Source organism: Oncorhynchus tshawytscha, linkage group LG25, assembly GCF_018296145.1.
Source record: "Oncorhynchus tshawytscha isolate Ot180627B linkage group LG25, Otsh_v2.0, whole genome shotgun sequence".
Taxonomy (NCBI): domain Eukaryota; kingdom Metazoa; phylum Chordata; class Actinopteri; order Salmoniformes; family Salmonidae; genus Oncorhynchus; species Oncorhynchus tshawytscha.
In genome coordinates, this window is record NC_056453.1 from 26847567 (window position 1) to 26873868 (window position 26302).

General features: G+C 43.6%; 1 protein-coding gene across 2 annotated transcripts in view; it reads left to right on the forward strand.

Moving 5' to 3' along the window:
• Positions 1–26302, forward strand: part of galnt2 (UDP-N-acetyl-alpha-D-galactosamine:polypeptide N-acetylgalactosaminyltransferase 2) — a 92362-nt gene that overhangs the window by 61993 nt on the left and 4067 nt on the right. For both annotated transcript variants that reach the window (XM_024388146.2, XM_024388147.2), the window contains exons 3-13: positions 8207–8360; positions 18640–18738; positions 18829–18896; positions 19439–19504; positions 20752–20873; positions 22150–22237; positions 22751–22838; positions 23858–23961; positions 24675–24801; positions 25679–25771; positions 26004–26087. In XM_024388146.2, coding sequence (XP_024243914.1) covers positions 8207–8360; positions 18640–18738; positions 18829–18896; positions 19439–19504; positions 20752–20873; positions 22150–22237; positions 22751–22838; positions 23858–23961; positions 24675–24801; positions 25679–25771; positions 26004–26087 — 1093 coding nt within the window. The remainder of the gene's footprint in view (positions 1–8206; positions 8361–18639; positions 18739–18828; positions 18897–19438; positions 19505–20751; positions 20874–22149; positions 22238–22750; positions 22839–23857; positions 23962–24674; positions 24802–25678; positions 25772–26003; positions 26088–26302) is intronic.

Below are 26302 nucleotides of genomic sequence, written 5' to 3' on the forward strand. Positions count from 1 at the left end.
CAATGACTGCCTACACCGGTCAAACCCAGACGATGCTGGGCCAATTGTGTGCCGCCCTATGGGACTCCCAATCACGGCCGGTTGTGATACAGCCTGGATACGAACCAGGGTGTCTGTAGTGACGCCTCAATCACTGCTTTGCAGTACCTTAGACTGCTGCGCCACTCGGGAGCCCATCCCTGTTAGTTAGCATTTCTTGTTTGCCAGGATAATCCATCCACCTGACGGGTGTGGCATATCCAGAAGCTGATTAAACAGCAGTATCATTACACAGGTGCACCTTATGCTGGGGACAATTAAAGGCCACTCTAAAATGTGCAGTTTTGTCACATAACACAATGCCACAGATGTCTCAAGTTTTGAGGGAGCGTGCATTTGGCGTGCTGACTGCAGGAATGTGCACCAGAGCTGTTGCCAGATAATTTAAGGTTAATTTCTCAACCCTAAGCTGCCCCAAATGTTGTTTTAGAGAATTTGGCAGTACATACAAAGATGATTCTTTGCTTCCAACTTTGTGGTAACAGTTTGGGGAAGGCCCTTTCCTGTTTCAGCATGACAATGCAGTGCACAAAGTGAGGTCCATACAGAAATGGTTTGTCGAGATCAGTGTAGATGAACTTGACTGGCCTGCACAGATTCTTGACCTCAACCCCATCGAACACCTTTGGGATGAATTGGAGCGCAGACTGCGAGCCAGGCCTAATCGCCCAACATAAGTGCCCGACCTCACTAATGCTCTTGTGGCTGAATGGAAGCAAGTACTTGCAGCAATGTTCCAACATCTAGTGGAAAGCCTTCCCAGAAGAGGGGTGGCTGTTATAGCAGCAAAGGAGTGACCAACTCCATATTAATGCCCATGATTTTGGATTGAGATGTTCGACAGGTAGGTGTCCACATACATAATTTTTTATTGTTTTACTGCTACAGTCGAGCTGAAGAGAAAACAAGTCTGTTTTTTTTGCCTCAAGGTTGTATTAAATTAATTCCGTAAAGCTCTGAACTTCATTAGGTCGATGTGAAGTCTCAGCGAACTTGCTTGTTTCTTAAAATTAATTCTACATAGAGGTTTATGATTGGGTTGTGTAACACTTTCATTTTCTGAAGTCTGTTGCTTTGATTGTTTGTGCGTGTGTGTGTGTGTGTGTGTGTGTGTGTGTGTGTGTGTGTGTGTGTGTGTGTGTGTGTGTGTGTGTGTGTGTGTGTGTGTGTGAGCATGTCTGGATGGAAGCGTTGTGGAGGTCACAGCCTGGTGGCTCCATTCTCTTCAGAGAAGCTAATTATACAGATGACGGCTGTATCCTGCTCTGCTGCAGGTCCTTTTCTCTCCCTCTTAACTTCTGTACAGAACATGCTTCATTTGGCTTTGATTGAGAATGATGCTGTGTATTCACAGTCCCTGTAGGAATGTCTTTCTCCATGAATGGTACCTTTAATTATTATGATGCTGCTAGCTGTTTCTCTAGCCACCACTTTGTGCTTTTGATACAGTACTGTTGTGTACAGTGTGTTATGTGCTGTGAGTGACTTTCCTCTTGGATCAAGATGAGAAGACCACTCAATTTTAGAGTAATCATTCTTACTTATTGACAATGCTATTATATGAACTGATTTGATATGTGAGGAATCTGCTGCACAGCACACCAGCCCATAGACACAATTAGCCTCGGTCTGCCTCCACTATGGCTGCTCTGCTCAAGAAGTGCAATGGAAGTTATAAGGCTTAGTTGATGGCCTATACAGTGCATTCCACATTGTTACGTTACAGCCTTATTCTAAAATGTATTAAATATTTGATTTTCTCAATCTACACACAATACCCCATAATGACAAAGTGAAAACAGGTTTTTAGAAATGTTTGCAAATGTATTAAAAATAAAAACAGATGCCTTATTTACGTAAGTATTCAGACCCTTTGCTATGAGACTGGAAATTGTGCTCCGGTGCATCCTGTTCCCATTGGTCATCCGTGAGATGTTTCTACAACTTGATTGGAGTCCACCTGTGGTAAATTCAATTGATTGGACATGATTTGGAAAGGCACACACCTGTCTTTATTAAGTCCCACATTTGACAGTGCATGTCAGAGAAAAAACCAAGCCATGAGGTCAAAGGAATTGTCTTTAGAGCTCCGAGACAGGATTGTGTCGAGGCACAGATCTGGGGAAGAATACCAAACAATTTCTGCAGTATTGAAGGTCCCCAAGAACACAGTGGCCTCCATCATTCTTAAATGGAAGAAGTTTGGAACCACCAAGGCTCTTACAGCTGGCCGCCTGGCCAAACTGAGCAATCTGAGGAGAAGGGCCTTGGTCAGGGAGGTGAACCCGATTGTCACTCTGACAGAGCTCTAGAGTTCCTCTGTGGAGATGGTTGTCCTTCTGGAAGATTCTCCTATCTCTGCAGCACTCCACTAATCAGGCCTTTATGGTAGAGTGGCCAGACGGAAGCCACTTCTCAGTAAAAGGCACATGACAGCCCGCTTGGAGTTTGCCAAAAGGCACCTAAAGGACTCTCAGACCATGAGAAACAACATTCTCTGTTCTGATTAAACTGAGATTGAACTCTTTGGCCTGAATGCCAAGCGTCACGTCAGGCGTAAACCTGGCACCATCCCTAAGGTTAAGCATGGTAGTTGCTGCATAATGCTGTGGGGATGTTTTTCAGTGGCAGGGACTGGGAGACGAGTCAGGATCGAGGCAAAGATGAACGGAGCAAAGTACAGAGAGATCCTTGATGAAAACCTGCTCCAAAGCGCTCAGGACTTCAGACTGGGGCAAAGGTTCACCTTCCAACAGGACAACGACCCGAAGCACACAACCAAGACAACACAGGAGTGGCTTCAGGACAAGTCTCTGAATGTCCTTGAGTGGCCCAGCCAGAGCCCGGACTTGAACCCGATCGAACATCTCTGGAGAGACCTGAAAATTGCTGTGCAGCGACGCTCCCCATCCAACCCGACAAAGCTTGAGAGGACTGCACAGAGGAATGGGAGAAACTCCCCAAATACAGGTGTGCCAAGCTTGTAACGTCATGCCCAAGAAGACTTGAGTGAAGGGTCTGAATACTTATGTAAATGTCATATCATTTTGAAATGTTTAATACATTTGCAAACATTTCTAAAAACACGTTTTTGCTTCGTCATTATGGGGTATTGTATGTAGATTGATGAGGGGGGACTGTTTTATTTCATTTTAGAATAAGGCAATTTTAGAATAACCCTCTGACTTAATCCACATTTTGTTGTGTTGCAGCCTGAAAATTGGTTGAATCAATTGAAAAAAAATCACCCATCCACACACAATATCCAATTTTGAAATGTTTGCAAATTTATTGAAATGAAACACAGTAATATGTCATTTGACATAGTATTCACACCCTTGAGTTAATACATGTTAGAATCACCTTTTGCAGTGATTTACATCTGTGTCTTTCTGGGTAATTCTCAAAGAGCTTTGCACACCTGGATTGTACAATATTTACACATTTATTCTTTTAAAAATTCTTCAAGCTCTGTCAAGTTGTTGATCATTGCTAGGCAGCCATTTTCAAGTATTGCCATAGAGTTAAGCCGATTTAAGTCGAAACATGGAATATTGTCTTGGTAAGCAACTCCAGTGTATATTCGGCCTTGTGTTTTAGGTTATTGTCCTGCTGAAAAGTGGAAAAGTGTCTCCCAGTGTGTTTTTATTTATTTTTATTTATTTAACCTTTATTCAACTCGGCAAGTCAGTTAAATTCTTATTTACAATGACAGCCTACCAAAAGGCAAAAGGCCCTCTATGGGGGCCTGGGATAAATATATATATATATAAATATAGGACAAAACACACATCACAACAAGAGAGACTAAGACGAAAACGTAACAAGGCAGCAGAAAATGACAACACAGCAATGGTAGCAACACAACATGATAGCAGCACAACATGGTAGCAACACAACATGGTAGCAACACAACATGGTAGCAGCACAAAAACATGGTACCAACATTATTGGGCAAAGTCAACAGCACAAAGGTCAAGAAGGTAGGGACAACAATACATCATACAAAGCAGCCACAACTGTCAGTAAGAGTGTCCATGAATGAGTCTTTGAATGAAGAGCTTGAGATGTTGGAAAGCCAACTGAACCAAGTTTCCCTGTAGGATTTTGCATGTGCTTAGCTTTATTCCATTTATTTTAATAGAAAAGAAAAACTCCCTTGCCGATAACAAGCATACCCATAACATGCTACAAACTTAACTTTTTGTACTCAGCACAAAGTTAATTTCTTTGCCACATTTTTTTGCAGTTTTACTTTAGTGCCTTGTTGCAAACAAATCAAATCAAATTTATTTATATAGCCCTTCGTACATCAGCTGATATCTCAATGTGCTGTACAGAAACCCAGCCTAAAACCCCAAACAGCAAGCAATGCAGGTGTAGAAGCACGGTGGCTAGGAAAAACTCCCTAGAAAGGCCAAAACCTAGGAAGAAACCTAGAGAGGAACCAGGCTATGTGGGGTGGCCAGTCCTCTTCTGGCTGTGCCGGGTGGAGATTATAACAGAACATGGCCAAGATGTTCAAATGTTCATAAATGACCAGCATGGTCGAATAATAATAAGGTAAAACAGTTGAAACTGGAGCAGCAGCACGGCCAGGTGGACTGGGGACAGCAAGGAGTCATCATGTCAGGTAGTCCTGGGGCATGGTCCTAGGGCTCAGGTCCTCCGAGAGAGAGAAAGAAAGAGAGAAGGAGAGAATTAGAGAACGCACAATTAGATTCACACAGGACACCGAATAGGACAGGAGAAGTACTCCAGATATAACAAACTGACCTTAGCCCCCCGACACATAAACTACTGCAGCATAAATACTGGAGGCTGAGACAGGAGGGGTCAGGAGACACTGTGGCCCCATCCGAGGACACCCCCGGACAGGGCCAAACAGGAAGGATATAACCCCACCCACTTTGCCAAAGCACAGCCCCCACACCACTAGAGGGATATCTTCAACCACCAACTTACCATCCTGAGACAAGGCTGAGTATAGCCCACAAAGATCTCCGCCATGGCACAACCCAAGGGGGGGCGCCAACCCAGACAGGATGACCACATCAGTGAATCAACCCACTCAGGTGACGCACCCCTTCCAGGGACGGCATGAGAGAGCCCTAGTAGGCCAGTGACTCAGCCCCTATAATAGGGTTAGAGGCAGAGAATCCCAGTGGAAAGAGGGGAACCGGCCAGGCAGAGACAGCAAGGGCGGTTCGTTGCTCCAGAGCCTTTCCGTTCACCTTCCCACTCCTGGGAAACAGGATTCATGTTTTAGAACATTTTTATTCTGTACAGGCTTCCATCTTTTCACTCTCATTTAGGTTAGTATTATGGAGTAACTACAATGTTGATCCATCCTCAGTTTTCTCCCATTACATCCATTAAACTCTGCAACTGTTTAAAAGCCATCATTGGCCTCATGGTAAAATCCCTGAGCAGTTTCCTTCCTATCCGGCAACTGAGTTAGGAAGGCCTCCTGTATCTTTGTAGTGACTGGGTGTATTGATACACCATCCAAAGTGTTATTGATAACTTCACCATGCTTAAAGGGATATTCAGTGTCTATTTTTTTTAATGCATCTACCAATAGGTGCCCTTCTTTGCGAGGCATTGGAAAACCTCTCTGGTCTTTGTAGTTGAATCTATGTTTGAAATTCAAAGCTCTGTTGAGGGGTGCAGAGATGTGTGGGGTACGGAGATGAGGTAGTCATAAAAACACTTATTGCGCACAGTCCATGTAACTTATGTGACTTGTTAAGCAACATTTTTAGGCTTCCCATAACCAAGGGGTTGAATACTTATTGACTCAAGACATTTCAGCTTTTAATTTCTAAAAATATAATTCCACTTTTACATTATGTGGTATTGTGTGTAGGCCAGTTACCAGTAGACATGACTCTCTGGGATCCTGTTCAGATTGCAATTATATGAATACATTCCTATTACCCAAGAGCAACTTTTTAAACATCTTTCAACTTTAGTGACATGTCTAAAAGCTTTTTGTCAAGTAAACACAGCCAGAGGAGGAGTGTTGCAGCCGAGGAGAGATGGATGGATGAACTGTTGAACTTTCACATCAAAGGAAATGCAATAAAGGAGAGACAACCTGTTCTTAACTGGTATCTGAGGGCATGATCACAGATCTGGACAGGAACCAGTTCCTAGGTCTGATAAAGTAAAGCTACTGTATAAGGGATTGTTATATACCTTATGTTTCGGAATATACTGCAGCCTATAATGGGTCTTCAGGAATGGCAGTGGGCGTGGAAGATTTGATTTCCTCTTTACAAGTCTAGTACATTATTACCACCAGACCATACAGACTTAACTGCTATTATTAGCTAAATTAACATGTAACCTAATAACGTAATGAGGGTTATGTACGTGAAGATATTTTGTTTAAAAAAAAACAGATGACAAAAGAGATGTTGTGCTCGTTCTACTGCCCATCTATTTAGATCAAGCTCCAGAACATGATGACCTGAGACTGAACCATTTAATAGATTGCAACATTAATTTCATAAATAGTCATCTGTTGCACATGTTAATCATGGAAATGACAAGGTCATCTGCTTCCCCTTTTAAGCTTAGCTAGTTATAATGCCCCCGGCATGCAATTCACCATTACATTTCTGTGGAACAATTAGCATCAGTGACAGATTATTCTCATACCCTCCTAATTATCATGCGGAATACAGGCTGACAGAGCTCCATGAGATGAATTGCTCATGGTATTTTTTCTCTCCGTGCCCCCACCCTGTCTGAGAGACAATGTAATCAAATGCTCACGTGTTTTAGAGGCTTCATTCTTTGGGCTCCCGAGTGATGCAACGGTCTAAGGCACTGCATCTCATTGCTAGAGGCGTCACTACAGACCCTGGTTAGATTCCAGGCTGTATTACAACCGGCCGTGATTGGAAGTCCCATAGGGTGGCGCACAATTGGCCCAGCATTGTTAGCGTTTAGCTGGGGTAGGCCATCATTTTGAATAAGAATTTGTTCTTAACTGACTTGCCTAGTTAAATAAAGGTTAAATTAAAAAATTCACATAACAGCTGCATTAGTATTTAGCCGCATTGATATCCAGTGTGTGTGGGGACATTTTGTTTTCATACGTTGTTGTGACAAGCATTACAATTAAATATGGACGTTTTAAAAATATATATTTTATATGTGTAATAATCTGACTAGGCTGTGTGAGTGTACGCTCCTGCGAGAGGGAGCGAAAGAGACACGGAGTTTGTAATGCAGGCTCTTATTAGTTTGGTAATGGCTCTCAAATCATCTTTAAGCTCTGGAATGTGAAAACTTAACACGATGGTCACTTGTGATGAAGTGCTAGCAGCTGTTTTTTGCCCAGTAAGGGGGAAAGAGGTTAGAATATCTTAATTTACTGTGCTGTTGTCCACAGTGTTTCCCCTAGGAGTATTTTTAGCAGGGGTGGCAAAGGTAGCGGGAGATTTAAAAAAAACAAAAAAACAAAAAACAAAACAATTGTAGAATGATTTCTGGTGACTTTTTTTAAGAAGACTCCAAAATGCAAAAGTGTAATTATGTTGACACCATCTGAAATATAACTGATGTGCACCACTGCACTGTAGGGAGACGATGAGCAAGCGGTGGCTGAGCGCTCGTGGCTTTCATTCGGGCCACTGCTCACTCTGTTTGCTACAAATATAAGTTGTAACTTGTCTCTACTCTTTTTTCAAATGTCTTTTTACTGTTGTTTTATTTCTTTACTTACATACACACACACACCTTCTTTTTTTCCGCACCATTGGTTAGAGCCTGTAAGTAAGCATTTCACTGTAAGGTTGTATTCGGCGCACATGACAAATAAACTTTGATTTGATCTTAAAGGGATAGTGTGAGATTTTGGCAATTAAGCTCTTTTTCAATTTACTCAGATGAACGCATGGATACCATTTTTATGTCTCTGTCTGCAGTTTGAATGAAGTTTTAAGGTAGTTTCGCAAGCCATTGCTAACTAGCGTTGGCATAATGACTGTAAATGGATCATCTGACTATTGGTAACAAGAAAAAGTTGCACTATCCATTTAAAAGCAAAATTACATTTTTTGGAGTGGTGGCAACTGCTGCTAAATGAATATAGGGGAAACACTGCTGTACTGTATATTTCTTTAATCTCCTGTGTCTCTGATCTGGTTTGCAGGCAAGGTGAGGTGGCAAGACTTTGACCAGGACCTGTATGTCGGTGCTACTGTGGTGCGGCCGGGGCAGGATCCCTACGCTCGCAACAAGTTCAATCAGGTGGAGTGTGACAAGCTCAGGATGGACCGTGGAGTCCCTGACACCAGACACGACCAGTAAGTCTTTATTCAACCTCTGTCATGGGTGGAATTAAGTAAGGAAGAAATGGGAACAGAATTAAATAATTTTCGCAAATTCATGGTGTTTTTACTGCAGTGAGTAGTAAAGTGATTAATCAGTGAACTTCCCCATTAGTAATGTCCTATGGGGAAAAACTGGGAACTCCTGCTGTCATCTGATTATCAGAAGGGCAAAATGAATCAAAGACAGAAGTATATAGTGTACATCTTTCTTGTTCCTCCCCCTTAACACGTTACAGGGTTTCTTCTGCTGGTGCCTCAATATAACTAAGCCTCACAAGAACACTGGACAGTCGAGCAGAGACCTTTTGGTGCAATCATCAAATCCAAATCAAATCAAAGGTTATTTGTCACATACACATGGTAGCAGATGTTAATGCGAGTGCAGCGAAATGTTTGTGCTTCTAGTTCCGACAATGCAGTAATAACCAACGAGTAATGTAAGTGTAAAGGGATGAAGAATATGTACATAAAAATATATGAATGAGTGATGGTACAGAACGGCATAGGCAAGATGCAGTAGATGGTATAGAGTACAGTATATACATATGAGATGAGTAATGTAGGGTATGTAAACATTATATTAAGTGGCATTGTTTAAAGTGGCTAGTGATACATTTTTACATACATTTTTTCCATTATTAAAGTGGCTGGAGTTGAGTCAGTATGTTGGCAGCAGCCACTCAATGTTAGTGGTGGCTGTCTAACAGTCTGATGGCCTTGAGATAGAAGCTGTTTTTCTGTTTCTCGGGCCCAGCTTTGATGCACCTTGCTGACCTCGCCTTCTGGATGATAGCAGGGTGAACAGGCAGTGGCTGGGTGGTTGTTTTCCTTGATGATCTTTATGGCCTTCCTGTGACATCGGGTGGTGTAGGTGTCCTGGAGGGCAGGTAGTGCCCCCGGTGATGCGTTGTGCAGATCTCACTACACTCTGGAGAGCCTTACGGTTGTGAGCGGAGCAGTTGCCGTACCAGGCGGTGATACAGCCCGACAGGATGCTCTCGATTGTGCATCTGTAAAAGTTTGAGTGCTTTTGGTGACAAGGCGAATTTTTTCAGCCTCCTGAGGTTGTTCTTCTTCACCACGCTGTCTGTGTGGGTGGACCAATTCAGTTTGTCTGTGATGTGTACGCCGAGGAACTTAACTTAATACCCTCTCCACTACTGTCCCGTCGATGTGGATAGGGGGGTGCTCCCTCTGCTGTTTCCTGAAGTCCACGATCATCTCCTTTGTTCTGTTGACGTTGAGTGTGAGGTTATTTTCCTTACACCACACTCCGAGGACCCTCACCTCCTCCCTGTAGGCCGTCCGTCGTTGTTGGTAATCAAGCCTACCACTGTAGTGTCGTCTGCAAACTTGACGATTGAGTTGGAGGCGTGCATGGACAAGCAGTCGTGGGTGAACAGGGAGTACAGGAGAGGGCTCAGAACGCACCCTTGTGGGGCCCCAGTGTTGAGGATCAGCGGGGTGGAGATGTTGTTTACCTACCCTCACCACCTGGGGGCGGCCCGTCAGGAAGTCCAGTACCCAGTTGCACAGGGCGTGGTCGAGACCCAGGGTCTCGAGTTTGATGATGAGTTTGGAGAGTACTATGGTGTTACATGCTGAGCTATAGTCGATGAACAGCATTCTCACATAGGTAGTCCTTTTGTCCAGATGGTTTAGGGCAGTGTGGTTGTGATTGCGTCGTCTGTGGACCTATTGGGGCGGTAAGCAAATTAGAATGGGTCTAGGGTGTCGGGTAGGGTGGAGGTGATATGGTCCTTGACTAGTCTCTCAGAGCACTTCATGATGACGGAAGTGAGTGCTACGGGGCAATAGTCGTTTAGCTCAGTTATCCTTAGCTGTCTTGGGAACAGGAACAATGGTGGCCCTCTTGAAGCATGTGGGAACAGCAGACTGGGATAAGGATTGATTGAATATGTCCGTAAACACACCAGCCAGCTGGTTTGCGCATGCTCTGAGGACGCGGCTGGGGATGCCGTCTGGGCCTGAAGCCTCGCGAGGGTTAACACGTTTAAATGTTTTATTCACGTTGGACGCGGTGAAGGAGGGTCTGCAGGTTTTGGTAGCGGGTCATGTCAGTGGCACTGTATTGTCCTCAAGGCGAGCAAAGAAGTTGCTGATAGAATTTAGGGAGTCTTGTTTTCAGATTAAAATCCCCAGCTACAATGAATGCAGCCTCAGGATATGTGGTTTCCAGTTTACATAGAGTCAAATAAAGGTCGTTCAGGGCCATCGATGTGTCTGATTGGGGGGGAATATATATGCGGCTGTGATTATAATCGAAGAGAATTCTCTTGGTAGATAATGCGGTCGACATTTCATTGTGAGGAATTCTAAGTCAGTTGAACAGAAGGACTTGAGTTCCTGTATGTTGTTATGATCACACCATGTCTCTTTAATCATAAGGCATACCCCCCCTGCCCCTCTTCTTACCAGAGAGATGCTTGTATCTGTCGGCGCGATGCGTGAAGAAACCAGGTGGCTGTACCAACTCCGATAGCGTGTCTCAAGTGAGCCATGTTTCCATGAAGCAAAAAACGTTAGTCTCTTATGTCTCTCTGGAATGCTACCCTTGCTCGGTTTTCATCAACCTTGTTGTCAAGAGACTGGACATTGGCGAGTAGTGTGTTTGGGAGCGGTGCGCGATGTGCCCGTCTCCGGAGCCTGACCAGAAGACCGCTTCGCCTGCCCCTTTTACGGCGACGTTGTTTTGGTTTGCCGACTGGGATCCGATCCATTGTCCTGGGTGGTGGGCAAAACACAGGATCCGCTTCGGGAAAGTCGTATTCCTGGTCGTAATGATGGTGAGTTGACGTTGCTCCTATGTCCAGTAGTTCCTCCCGACTGTATGTAATAAAACCTAAGATTACCTGGGGTACCAATGTAAGAAATAACACGTAAAAAAACAAAATACTGCATAGTTTCCTAGGAACGCGAAGTGGCCATCTCTGTCGGCGCAGGAAGTGTGTGAAGCTCCCAATTGTCTCGCTCTCTCATCTTCTTTTCGAAGAAAAACTGCTCAAAGATCAAAGAAAGTACAGGTCCTCTGGGTAAAAATACAGGCGTATAGATGGCTTATTGTGGGGGGTCATGATGGTAGATTGATAGCGAGTTACACTTCCATTTTCTTCCTAGTTGGAGCAGTTGATGATGAATCGATGGTGATTGTAGTTCTTTATACGACAGGGGGGTCTAATCCTGGATGCTGATTGGTTAAAACTGCATTCCAGCGGGTGTCTATTCCACAAGTTACTCAAAAGTCGTACAGATACTGAACTTGGGAGTCCTTCCAAATGTCCACCTGCTACAGCTATACCATTGAAATGCCTATTTACTCTGTTCCGTCTCACTGCATAATCCAAAGTCTCATCAGCCCAGCCAGGCAAATTATAAACTTGAAATGATCAATAGAAAACAGGTCAAATGAAACGATGTGCTGCTAGTTTGCTGTCTTTCCAGCTTCAGTTTGAAGTGATTGTGTAAGGTTTGTTGTTGACTAGCTCCTCTAAACAACAGTGTCCTGACGAGAGAGCACATTTTCTATGCCAGGCGAAATCGTGCATCGTTAGCATATTGTAATGGATGTATCCAAATAAATGTCACTAGACAAAAGCATAAACTAACGCAAATAACAGAGTAACAGCTACTTTGCTCTTATTCTGGCTGCACTGTTTGATGTGACTGTAAGTAGCTAGCAAGTAAGGAGTAAGAACATTTGCAGCCAGTATGGCAATGGAACACTTAGAACAAACGGCTGGGTCGCGTCTCTGGCAGCCGGACCGATTGAATGGACGAGCAGCTGGCTTAGGTAGCAACCCTAGATTTGTGTCGGGACTATATCTTGTGGAAGGATGAAATAGTATGAATAAATTCATCAAAATAATATTTTTTATGAAAATTTGTCAATCATTATTTGAATATGTTGGTAACCCGTTGTATAAAAGTGATAATTCCCTCGAAGCCGGTGTTTGGAGGACATATTTGCACGGTTTGCTGACCCCTCGATTTCGTCTTGGGCCTAACAACACCCGTGCCAATATATCTTCCAAACACCGTCTTCGAGGCCATTATCACTTAGTTGTGGTCCAACGATGTCAATGTCCTGCTTGATTTATGTCTCTGGATGGGCCAGGTCAATAGAGATTAGATAGATACTCCAGAGAGAACCTTCAGATAACAGGAATCCTACTCTGGAAGAGCATCGTCCATTATCCCTGTCAGTTTAACATATTCATCTCACTCTTGTCATCCAGTTAAGAGAATCCCTGCTTTTTTATTTGCACCGGGAAACCTCTGTGGCCTCTCTCTTATACCCTCGGATTTCCATAATGTTTGAATTCCGGACTATACAAAGCAAATTAGCATGAGATTTATCTTCATGTGTGTAATGGATTCTTTATCTCTTTGGGAGGGTGTACATGGCCAAGTAGGTTGGTTTTTGAGTCAAATGGCTGTGACTAAGGCAGGTGCCCAGGGACTTCCCCAATAATGCAATATCATATTGAACTGGAAGTGCCCTTTACCGTTTTATATCTGATGCCCAGTCATCTGTCACTGCTTTGGGTATTCTGATGTCGAGGCCTTTTGGCCCGGTGGGACACAGTGTGTTACAAGAGAAAATATCGAAGAGAGTGAAGGGGTGGCAAGGGGCAGGATGATCCATCAAAGTGGATACAATTTGACAAAGGACTGGTTGTAGAAGAGTGGGGGAGCACAGAAGCCAATGTGTTGGAATGCTAATGAGAGGGAGCGGTCGGTGGCTGTAACAATGTGGCTTTCCCTCTCTGGCATTCTGATCAATGTTTTCTGGTGGCCCAGGAGTCGCCCCTGCTCCACATTGGTGCCCTCATGTCAGCCCAAGGAGTGGTGCTCAAAGGTACAATTGATTATCCTGTGGTCTTCCCCCCCCTGTGCTCCCCGGGACCTAGAGCACTATCCCTGCCCAGATGTCAGGACAGGAGGGCCAAATCCATATGTCATGAGTAAGTCGAAGAGTTGTTGTTTTGGGTTTCAGCGGTGGATTGAAATGTCTGCTACTCCTTGTAAATGGAAACATGGTGTCTGGTATAGGACTTGTGTATGTTGATAAGATTACACCACTGATTCCTGGCAGGTTTTCGTGTTATTTTTCTGATACTTTACATAGCATGGATCAAATATGACATTGGCCAGATGTAGCAGGCATTGAAGCAATGTTTATTGAGCTACAACATTTTGATTTAGCGAAAATATAACATAACATCTGATAAATATTCTCTACCGTCGATGCTCGTGGGTCATGTTGACAGCAGTGTTCTTCAGTGGCCACAAATTAATATATTGAGGTCAGCATTTCTGCCACTCTGTGAAAACACTTTCTCCGCTTTCCCATCTGGCTGATGCAAATATAATAGTGGGTGGGCACTGGGCGGTAAACAAAACAAAAATCTCTGGAAGTCGATACATATTTATAAGTCATTGCCGTCTGCAATTAAAGCCTGATTATTCAAAAACATGATTATGGTATTTGTGTGAGTAAAATATGTATTTGTGTGTCACTCAAAGCAGTTGCCTCTAGAATCTAGACAACTGCTCATACTGTACCTGCATATGTAATTGGAATTTTGGGCAATCATTCAGTTGACAGTAACAAATATAAAATGGCCATTTTTAACCATCCACAGGTTTAATCATAATTTTCTCTGCATAATGAATTATTTTCCTGTTCATTTCTCATGACATTTTTGCTGGACTTGGACAAACATTCTTGTCCCCGCATGTTCTAGATAAATCAGTAGCTTGATTACGGTTGTTCCTGAAGCTGCAGGACAAATGCATTCCAGTCCAAAAAATAAGTAAATTGTGCTTCTTACATTAGATGGTGTTCTCAGAATTAATGTGAAATAACCAATTTATATACAGATTTTGGAATCACTAGGGAAAGCACTATAGTATTACTTAAGTCACCAGTAAGTAACGGTTTGGGGAGGCCTGTGGTGTTCTTAGCTAACACAGAGTTCACCATCTCTCGTTATCATCTGTGGGTCCCACGAGCTAAAGAGCTGGAAGTTACTCAACTCTGTCTCTGCAAAGTACCTAAAATATGCTCTCGAAGTTGTAGGATGTGACCATCTCATTCATGTTTACAATTGGCTCATTAATCCCCCTCCTCTCCCCTGTAACTATTCCCCAGGTCGTTGCTGCAAATGAGAACGTGTTTTCAGTCAATTTACCTGGTAAAATAACGGATAAATAAAAAATAAAAATGTGTAATACACTAAGCATTTAGCCACTCCACCATACTGTACATAGGTCTGTGGTTTATGACTGGGGCAGGTATGCAGGAAGTCTTGTCAGGGATGTCTGTGTCCCAGCACAGGCTTCCTATTGATCCTTCTGACAAGTCTGCCCATACTTTGTCAGGAGTTGCAGTTCAGGAACTAACGCGTGCTTCTGGCTGTGGTCAGTGCGTCTGCAGGAAAGTTCTCCAAATGGAATGCAGGGTCACATCTCCTGCCAATATTGCAGTCATCAGGAACCAGACTGAAATATTAGTCATCAGAAACCAGGCTGAATGTGAACATCGATATTTCAGCTTTTTGTCTTCTCTCCTCTGTTGTTATGTGGATGAGTATTGCAATGAGTGCTACAACAACAGCACACTCATCTTTGCTTTCTCCCAAATGCCCTGTTTTCAGCTTTCACCCTGTCCTGTTAGTCTTAAAAAGGAAATGGGGAAGAATTCACAGTGATTGATTTGTTTACTCCAGAGGTACAGCATGCTGATTTAATTTCCCATGTGTCTGTAGAAAGCTGTAACTTCTAGGAGGGGATTGAATTGTATCTCTCACCCGTCAATGTGCCAGGTTCACAGTATGTGCTCCGGTGAAAGTTATTTAATGCTGAGGTCTCTGTATACATAGTTGCTGGATATCAGTGCCAGGGGGTGGCACATTGATTTGTTTGCTTCACCAGCTTGGCTCCTCTCACTGTGTGTGTGGGTTGAAGTATGTGAGGGTTAAATCTACGCCGGTTCACCATATATGGCTGTAGTTGTCAGTGTATTTGAACCAAGGATAGGTTTCCTCTGTAATTGACATTAACGTGGTTCTGACTGATATGATTCGGTGAAAACAATCTTTATTGTGCTTATTGGTTTCCATGACACTACAGGATTAGGCCAGTGTCTTTGAAAGTTTCATGTCTTCTTCACTGAGAATTGAGTTGCGCTCTCCCAGTGCCTGGCTGAAACAGTTGGCATGCGAGTGAAAGGACCATTTCTCAACAGAGTGCATCATGGGTACTTCCTGTTTGAGCTTCTAGTTATAGAGTCATGATCTGATTTTCAAGATGAGGGAGGACCTTGTATGCTTGCTTGTGGTCTAGGACTTTATCACCCCTAGTGGCGAAGAAGACGTGTTGATGGAAGTCAGGCATTACAAGTCTTAATGACGTAGAATTAAAATCACCAACAAAAAGGAAAGCAGTTGCATGGTTACGTGCTTGTTTATAGCCTCGTATAGTTTGTTAAGTGCCAGGTTGTTGATTTTCTCGTCCTGGTGTATGTATGTATGTATGTATGTATGTATGTATGTATGTATGTATGTATGTATGTGTGTGTGTGTGTGTGTGTGTGTGTGTGTGTGTGTGTGTGTGTTTCTGACAGATAAGATCTAAACCAGGACAGAACTTGTCTGTGTAGACCAATGTGTGTGTTCTGTCCTGGTTTAGATCTTATCTGTCAGAAAGATATCAGTTTGTCCTCTGACAAATCAACTGTAAATTTCAGTGTTCCTCAAGGTTCTGTTTTAGGACCACTATTGTTTTCACTATATATTTTACCTCTTGGGGATGTCATTCGAAAACATAATGTTAACTTTCACTGCTATGCGGATGACACACAGCTGTACATTTCAATGAAACATGGTGAAGACCCAAAATTGCCCTCGCTAGAAGCATGTGTTTCAGACATAAGGAAGTGTATGGCTGCAAACTTTCTACTTTTAAACTCGGACAAAACAGAGATGCTTGTTCTAGGTCCCAAGAAACAAAGAGATCTTCTGTTGAATCTGACAATTAATCTTAATGGTTGTACAGTCGTCTCAAGTAAAACTGTGAAGGACCTCGGCGTTACTCTGGACCCTGATCTCTCTTTTGAAGAACATATCAAGACTGTTTTAAGGACAGCTTTTTCCCATCTACGTAACATTGAAAAAATCAGAAACTTTCTGTCCAAAAATGATGCAGAAAAATGTATCCATGCTTTTGTCACTTCTAGGTTAGAGGCATTTGACCATCAGGTATTCCAAGACAGGTGAACAATGGGTCGAGACTTCCATTGCGCTAGAGTCGGCACACCATTTGCTGTAGATGAAGAGGCATACCACTCCCCCTCTCAATTTCCCTGAATCCGATGTCCTGTCCACTCGGGGGAATGGAGAATCCATCGAGTTGGATAGCCTTCACCTTGCCAGGGCTCACCCTCTCTTGCCTCTCTTTCGCCGGCGTTTCCTCTTGGATAGCCTGAAAATTGAGTCGGAATTACACAAAGAGACCACGGCAGATGAGATACATGTTGTGCAAAAAAAGTAATGATAAACGGCAGAAGTATCACAAAATAGCAAAGATGGGTCCGAGCTCGCAAGATGACAGCCATACAATACGGCGCCATCTTTCCTGTCTCTGCACTGCCTGCAGCTGTCTGCCCAGCACCATTGAACACTTAGATGAGAGATTCCGCCTCCTCTGATTCTTGTCACAACAGATGCCTTTTATTTCTGTGTCCTTTTTTGTTGTTGTTGACCAGTTTAAATTGCTTGGCTTCTTTAATCTTCAGACAGACCATTAACTTGGATGGCAGGAGACATGGAGGCCGCAGGTCTTAATTGGAATGTTTTATGTATTGTCTGTTGTCGACCCAGCGTGGACTCGGTAACCGCTGTCTGCCGTTTTGGCCACTCTCTCCAATTCTAATGAAGCGTTCTCAGTGTACACTGCCGGATACATATTTAATGAGGGAGGTGAGCCAGTTACATTATGAGGCGCTGAACGGCCTGCATGTGAGGCCACCAAAGGACCAGGCAGTAGACTATACAAAGCAACTCATCAGCTGTGTTTGTTTTTCATTTGTGCTTGTCTTTTATGTCCCCTCCCTACAGTATCTTGTTACTGACACCTCATTTTAATTACATAGCTCAGAGGGACCTACATTACATGCCATACACGAAGTATGAAGCCTAATTGTTGTCTGTGCAATGAAAAGGGAGTGCCACAGTTTTTTTCGATGGTACAGCAAGATGGTGTCAAGGGCTTGGTTAAGCCTGGGATGGTTTACTAGACTGGTTTAGATCCATTTGAAGAACAGAGAAGCAGCCTTCAGCATGGACTTTAATGCGAATGCAGTCCTAACAGTAATGTGGGTTGGGAATTTAAGAATTTATATTTGAAATACTTATTTTCTGTATATTTTAGTATTTTCAAATGACGTGTCCAATTCACATTCTATTTTCCAATAGCTTACTTTTTTCCAAATAAATGTTTAATACCCCTAAGACCAACCAGACCTGGGTTCAAATGCTTGGGGTATTTTTAAATATTTGTATTTGAAAATACACTGAGTATTTTCAGTATTTTAGTATTTTTCTTGGCCCGGATGATACAGTACTTGCTGTGCTCTGTACTATGTGGACTACTCCCATAGTTGACCTCTGCTCTGGGAACTATGAGCAGCTATTTTTCGCCTGGAGTGATTCCTGCTAAGGGAGAGTCGTGTCTTGTCTTGTAACTCCTTTAGGAAGCATTGATTGACGTCAAAGCCTTACTCTTGTCCCTCCATTTCTCCATCTTCTCTCCAAGGAGGCTCGTCATGGGCAGTCTCTGTGTCGATGAGTTCGACTTGGGGAACCTCTATGCTCTCACCCATACTCAAAGCCGAAGCTGCTGGTGACTGGACTCTAGCGGATTAGCCCATCTCTGTCATATTGAAATCTTAAGGGGCTTGTCTGAGCCTCCATTGCTTAAGCAAGCAAGACTTGCTGTCGATCATATCTTCACCAAACCGTCACAAGAGTGTGTGCAAAATAGAGCCTATTTTAATGTAGGATACAGATCGAATACATTGGTCTGGGCCTGGAGATTTAAACTCCAAAAGCTAAAGTTATTCAGCCAGCGTGTTGGAGCACACAACACCAGCTAGATAATTGGTCCTTTTTGGCCATTGAGTGTGTTTTCAGTGCCCTAATGAATTTGCGTGTTTTCCTGTCTCCTTCAGCTGCCGGCATAAACAGTGGAAGACTGAGCTGCCTGCTTCGAGTGTGGTCATTACCTTCCACAATGAGGCCCGCTCAGCTCTGCTCCGCACCGTAGTCAGGTGAGTGCACACACACACACGCACACACAGTCTAGGCCTGGAGATACTAACCCATGTCTAACCCTCTCCTCTCCCTCCCTCCCTCTCCAGTGTTCTTAAGAAGAGTCCCCCACACCTTGTCAAGGAGATTATCCTGGTGGACGATTACAGCGACAACCGTGAGTTTCTGTTTGATGAGTGGCCTTAACTCTCTCTCTTTTGCCCTGTGCCTCTGTCACTCTGGATCAGTACTGGCACTGGTTTAGAGGTTCCAGGCCCTTCTCTCCCCCACCACCCAGTCTGTAAACTAAAGCCCCTGTCCTGAACCATTGTCGAGCCTCCCTCCTGCTCAACTCTGGGTGACCCCCAAACCTAAGGGCACATGCCTCTTGCTTGGGCTTTGATGGCTGTGCACTCCAGACACTTTAACAGACATCACGCCTATCATATGTTTTTTTTTTTTTTCCCTCCATAGTTTTCATCAAGGTCTCTTGTTGCACATTAAAGTGTTTTGAGATAGATTGAAGCTACTTTGATATTTGAGTCGTTCTAGAGTTGTTGTCCGTCAGTGTCTGGGCCACTGCGTAAACCTTTGGTCCCTCTTTATATGATACAGAACTGAATGAAGTCTTCATAAACCCATTACAAGGCCTATATAGATGTTTCTTTGACATGTATATAGATGGTTTATTTTAATAACCTTTGGTGTCTCGTGGTTCAGCGGAGGATGGAGCCTTGTTGGGGAAAATTGAGAAGATCCGGGTTCTTCGAAATGATCGCCGAGAAGGTGAGTGGACAAATGGCAAAAGGAATAAAACTGTTAGTTGGAAATGAGTGGTCAGGCTTCATTCATCATAGTATTTGAATCCCATTTTTATTGACCTTGTCCAACGCTGCATGTACCTTAATCAGTGATTTGCCAGTTGTAAAAGCAGAGAAATATTATTTGGGCTAGGAAAGGATTGAGTTTAAAACAGAGTCCTGATTGTTAGGGCAATTCTCATGAAAAGCACTGAACAGGTTTATAGGGGCCAACGGGGAGAAAATATACACTCCAGAACAATGAAGAGTTTGTAACAAGCAGAGTATATTTTTGAAAAGTGCTTTGTGTGCTGTCCAATAGAAAGAACATTGGGCCAAAAAAATACCTGGCTGCATCCTCTGTTCATTATCGCTATCTCTGCAAAACTGATTACCTCATTTACAACTCCACAATCGCACACTGCCCCCTTCAACCAATTAAGCATGAATTTAATTATCGAACCCGGGATCAAAGAAAGTTAATATGAGCTAGCACTTCAGCAAAGATACTAGATGACTTCAGAAGTCCATTAAAACATACTAATTAAATACACTGAGTGTACAAAACATTAAGAACACCTTCCTAATATGGAAGGTAATATGGAGTTCCACCCCCCTTTTTGCCCTCAGAACAGCTTCAATTTGTCAGAGCATGGACTCTACAAGGTGTCAAGCATTCCACAGGGATGCTGGCTCATGTTGACTCCAATGCTTCCCACAGTTGTGTCAAGTTGTCTGGATGTCCTTTGGGTGGTGGACCATTCTTGATACACACAGGAAACTGTGTGAAAAACCCAGCAGTGTTGCAGTTCTTGACACAAACTGGTGTTCCTGGCATCTACCCTGTTCAAATGCAATCTTTTGTCTTGTCCATTAACCCTCTGAATGGCACACATACACAATCCATGTATCAATTGTCTCTAGGTTTAAAAATCATTCTCCTCCAATTCATCTTCACTGGATAGATCAAGTGACATCAATAAGGCATCATAGCTTTCACCTGAATTCACCTGGTCAGACCATGTCATGGAAAGAGCAGGTGTTCCTAATGTTTTGTACACTCATTGCAGCTATCACTTTAATAATTTAACCATATTTTGGTGATATGCACATCCCAAACTTCAGAGAACCGGTGTTGGGCAATAAGTATACTTAGATAAAGAAGTTAGAGCCTCGCACACATGAATAGCCCATTGTGTATTTGATTACATCATGTTGTTGACACCTCCACAGGTCTGATGAGATCTCGGGTGAGGGGGGCCGACGCAGCCACTGCCAGTGTTCTCACCTTCCTGGACAGCCATTGCGAGTGTAACGAACACTGGCTGGAACCGCTGCTGGAGAGAGTGGCTGAGGTCAGTGAGTTCCACAGTCACAGAACACACACCTGACATTGAGTGCTGCTCACTGCGCTGATCTGTTGAGTTGTTGTGTTGGCAGAGAGAGGAGAGCGCACCTGGAGATTTCTCAGACAGGCAGGAAGACAGACACAAAGACATGCAGACACTGGCAGGTGGACAGACAGACAGACAGACAGACAGACATCCACAATGACAGACGGACGGACAGACAGCCAGACAGACACACTGATGGATAAACAACACTGACAGACATTGGTGATTCAGAGGGGCTGAGACGAGCACAGGTAACGTTAGACACACTCAAGGTTCTTAAATGGATACACAGACAGAGGGACAGTTTGGGGTTCAGCCAGGTAGGGTAAACATGACTAGTTGCTAAAGAATGCAATATCGACAAGCTTCAAGAGTATTACCTACTGTACGTGTCACTCAGTTGTGGGGAGGAGCTGCCGCACCCTCCGCTAGCAAACAAGTGCATTGCACCAGGACGTGCATCCTGTTGGGCACCTGCCCAGCAAGGACAGTTCAAAGACACACACACAAAGACACACACACGCGCTTGCAAACAAACAGAATAACACAGCCTTTCAACCCCTCTTGAGTTTTCCATGATTTTTTACTGTGTTCACTTCGCTTCAACACTTGTTTACTGCTGTCGGGTCTGAACACAGTTTAGGAAAAACTAAGTAATATGATTTAATGAGCTCTAACTCACCATTGGTTTGACCAATCTTCCATGGAACACTGTCACTGCTGTAGTTCTGTTGTTCCAACAAAATACTTGGAATAGCTCTGCAATGATTCAATCCATCTGATTATGTCACTCTCAGCAAATCATCCATTTCCCTTTTGGAAATCTATTTGTGTTCTGGCTGTGTTAGGCTTATATATTTAAGTACAAATTTGGGCAAACGTTTGACTGGCCGTAGATCTGTTTTGGACTAACTTTGTTATAGCTTTTATCCACTGTCTGGATTGAAATTATGCAGTAGTTTTACTGAATATTTCAGTCCTTCAGTAATGCTGAATTCAGATCCAGTGGACAGTCTCTCAATTGGTTTGAATTGAGAGACCACCTACCTCTGATGCCCCCATGCCCACCCCATAAAATGCTTTGTGGCTTCTTTTGGTTAAAATTAACAGTTTTGGTAGCAGAGGGGCCTGGATGTTGGGAGTCTTTGTGGACCGCCTGGAAAATAATGTAGCAAAATCTAGCGGAACACTCTGGATCTTTGTGTCCCATCTTAATCTCTCTTTACTTCTCCAACAGGACAAAACGCGAGTTGTTTCCCCCATCATCGACGTCATCAACATGGACAACTTCCAGTACGTAGGTGCCTCGGCCGATCTCAAAGGAGGTAAATCCCACTCATCTACGCCAGCAGCTTTCCTTTCCTCTCTAGGGCAGGCTGGCCTTTAGGAAAATCACACTGCAGTTTTCCACTCGGTGCCCAAAGTCACCTTCTGCCAAAGATGTCTAGTTTTTTGGTGTGTGTGGCTGGCTGGCTGTGCCTGCGCATGTGTGTGAAAGCAAAGAAGAGAATAAGTACATGATAAATCTTGAAAATGGGAATGCCCTTTGGAATGGAAGCTATTTGATTGATTCATCCAAGGATATAGGCAGATAACATTAGCACGGTGTCGTTGTATATTCTATACGGCTTATGAGAAGTGTTATGTACAGCCATAAGAAAATAGAGGGAATGCCACAGATATGTGATCTATCAGATAGGCATTGTGTTATATAAGTTTTAGTAGGAATACAATCACATCTGACAACCAGCGCGGCTTTTTCCTGTTGTCAGAATGACTCAACTCTTAATCACTTGAAACCTAATCTGTACCTGGTGTGTGTGTTTTTCCACCTCTAGGATTTGATTGGAACCTGGTCTTCAAGTGGGACTATATGACCCTGGAGCAGAGGAGGGCACGTCAAGGAAACCCCACTGCTCCAATCAAGTAAGCCACCCTCTGCTCTGTCTGTTCTTTCTGCTGCCCTTTCCTGCCAGCCTCACCTCTACTAATAATTCATAGCTACGCATTGGGCCTGCTGGAGGAGATGCTGAGGCAGGCAGCATTAGATGTCAGTATCAGTGTGCAGCGTCAGAACTGAGCACTCTGGGGAATACGGGCCAATGCTCCTCAAAAAGACCCGGAGCCTTTGAGCCCTTTGAGTCCTGTTTTGTCCCTGACATCTACGGTGCCGTATGACATCGGCGAGTGCAGTAAACAAAGGCAGAGGTGATTGAAGATGTTCGTATCATCTTATCCTGCTTTGTCTTAAACTGTGTATGGTGATAAGGGAGAAGAGATTTGATGGGGATATTGCTGTTAAAAGATAGATTTAGTACATTGACCAAATTTCCTGCATTTCTATCACTTGTAGATCAGAAGAGAGGGCAAAAACGTTGATTCGTTCAATCAATATGAGCTCACAGAAATGATTGTTTAACTAAGTAACCCAATGTCAGATGCATTCTCTCAGTGAACCATGGTTTACCAACAGAGGGCAGCATTTAATCGATATCCAAAGGCTAGAATTTGAATTTGGCCCTTAATTTCCTAAAATGCATTTTGTTCCTCTTTGCTGGTAAAGGTGATGGTAATTAACCCAAAGGATGACAAGTCATTTTTCATCATTTGTTTAGTTTGAAATCTTCCACTAGAGCCATGGATTTCCCAAAAGTTCATTTAAGAGAGAACAACAGCAGACTAGTTCAAGATGCTCATCATGTTTTTCTTCCTTTTGAAAACAAAATGGCCTCTGAGCAGAAGTGGTGTATTCTTCCCTCCAGACAGCCAGAGGACAGGACACCACATCCCCTGCTGCTGCCAGGTTACAGGGCCAGGCTCTGTGCATCACATGCTGATGAGAGGACTGTAGGAGAGCTAAACTTGGCTTGACTTTGCTTAGTCTGTCTCACAGTTTTGTCTCATGACCCTGACAAACTGTACTTTCGGTCCTACCTCTTTCTCAGGACTCCCATGATTGCCGGCGGACTCTTTGTCATGGACAAGGACTACTTTGAGTTGCTGGGGAAGTACGACATGATGATGGATGTGTGGGGCGGAGAGAATCTAGGTAATAGGACACAGAACACTAGGAACGCTTGAGCTTGTTTGACATTGTGTGCCTGGGGAAAGGAAGAGGAAGTGTGCCCCACGCTACCTTTTGTTGGATTGGTTTATGATGTCCATATGTCAACCAAGAGTTGAGGAGAGATGGACTGTATCACTTCTTCTTTTTATAAGAAAGAATGTGTTGATCCCAAATTGATTGCATAGTCAATTTACACACAGCTCTGACACACACTTAATCCACCTGACATGCCACCAGGGGTCTTTTCAGTCCCCAAATCCAGAACAAATTCATAAAAGTGTATAGTATTATATAGAGCCCTTATTGCATGGAACTCTGATCCATCTCCTATTGCTCAAATAATCAGTAAACCAAGTTTTTTTTTAAACTGATAAAGCATCCTCACAACACAACGCCTCTCCCCTATTTGACCTAGATAGTTTGTGTGTATGTAGTGATATGAATGCTACGTGTGTCTTTAAAAAACAAATGTATGTTCTTGTCTATTAATGTTCTGTATAATGCCATGTTTCATGTTTTGTGTGGACCCCAGGAAGAGTAGCTGCTGCTTTTGCAACAGCTAATGGGGATCCTAATACCAAATATTGACATTGAAGGTACCAACCGTGGGAAGTTATATCACAATGAAATGTAACTCTAAAACCTTGCCATAAACCGTTATATTAATATGTGTGTTTTGTGTTTGGACATTGCAGAGATCTCTTTCCGCGTGTGGCAGTGTGGCGGCAGTCTAGAGATCATTCCCTGCAGTCGAGTGGGACACGTCTTCAGGAAGCAGCACCCATATACCTTTCCTGGGGGCAGTGGCACCGTGTTTGCTAGGTGACTATTGATTGTCCCTGTGATGTGATTTAGACTTGGCTAAAGTCTGCCCTCTTCGGTCCAATATGTGTAAAATCCTATTCTACATACTGTCATATAACAACCAACCAGAGTGACGGTACATTAGGGTTTTGAAATATGAGACATAAAGAATACCCACTATACAGGCTAACAACTGGCAATTGAGTTATACCACTAACTTTACCCTTATTTTTTCCCCTTATTTTCCCCTTTACCATTCTCAAAGATCCAATGAAATTCAAGCTGAGGCGGCGGGGTGAATACCTGCTAGCCAAATGACAAAACTTGCGGTTGTAGCCCATAGAGGGCCTGTTTCATTCCTCTGAAATTCACATCATAATACCTGCTGTTCAAGTCTAGCTGAGCTGCAGTCATTAAAATAGAGGCGCAGTCAGAGCAGAAGCCTCAGCTCTGCTCTCATCTTGGCTTCACCCCTGCAGTGTCAACACTGTTCAAGTATGCATCACATCAGGGTGATTCATCAATGCGATGAGAGTGAGTGAACGTTCCTTCACTGCCAGTCTGTCACGCAGCACTGGAAACCCCACAGATCGCCGAGTCTTAGGATGTGTGCTCTTTTCTCAAAATAGTCGAGGACTGTCACTCTCCTCCTGTGTTTTCTGAAGCTTGAACCGCCTCATCACTTTCTCTTGCCCTGTTCAAATTATTTTGACAGGCATCCTTTATTGAAGAAATAATAGATATGATCAAATGAATAGGTCCAAGCAGAGGTTCTATAACATTGCCTATAGTTTTTAGGCTACTGTACCATGAAATGGTCTGATCAGTGACTATTTCAAGGACCAGGAAGGACACATTTTGTAAGTATTCTAACGTGGTGTCTGTCCGTCCACAGGAACACAAGGCGAGCAGCAGAGGTGTGGATGGACGAGTTTAAGAACTTCTACTACGCCGCTGTGCCTTCGGCCCGAAACGTGCCCTATGGCAAGTAAGTGTCCTTTCAGACACCGTTCTTCCCATGATGGCATCGCAGACTGCCCTGCTGAGCTTGTATAGAATATCAAAATGTCCCTTTTTCTGACACCTCCAGAAGGTCAGGTACTACACCGAGTTATAGTAGTGATCTCAGTTGTCTCCAGATGTCATGCTGCGGCTGTCTGTCTCTCTGAGATGGCTGGTAATTAGATGAGTCATGGGTTTCCTCTCTGTGTGTCTGGCAGCATTCAGAGCAGAATGGAAATGAAGAAGAGGCTGGGCTGCCAGCCATTCAAGTGGTACCTGGAGAACGTGTACCCTGAGCTGCGGTAAGTAGAGAGACCACACCACCACAGTGGACCAGCAATATATTGCTTTGAAAACGGACAAAGTTTAATGGAAAGACATAACTGTTGACTGTTTCCCCTACCATTATATAGGCAGAACAGAGTTTGGGGGCCTTTGCTGCTTACCACTTAGAAATTAAACTAGGGGAAACACTGCGGTAGGTGGCTTATACCCACATCTTGTGATTTGACATCCT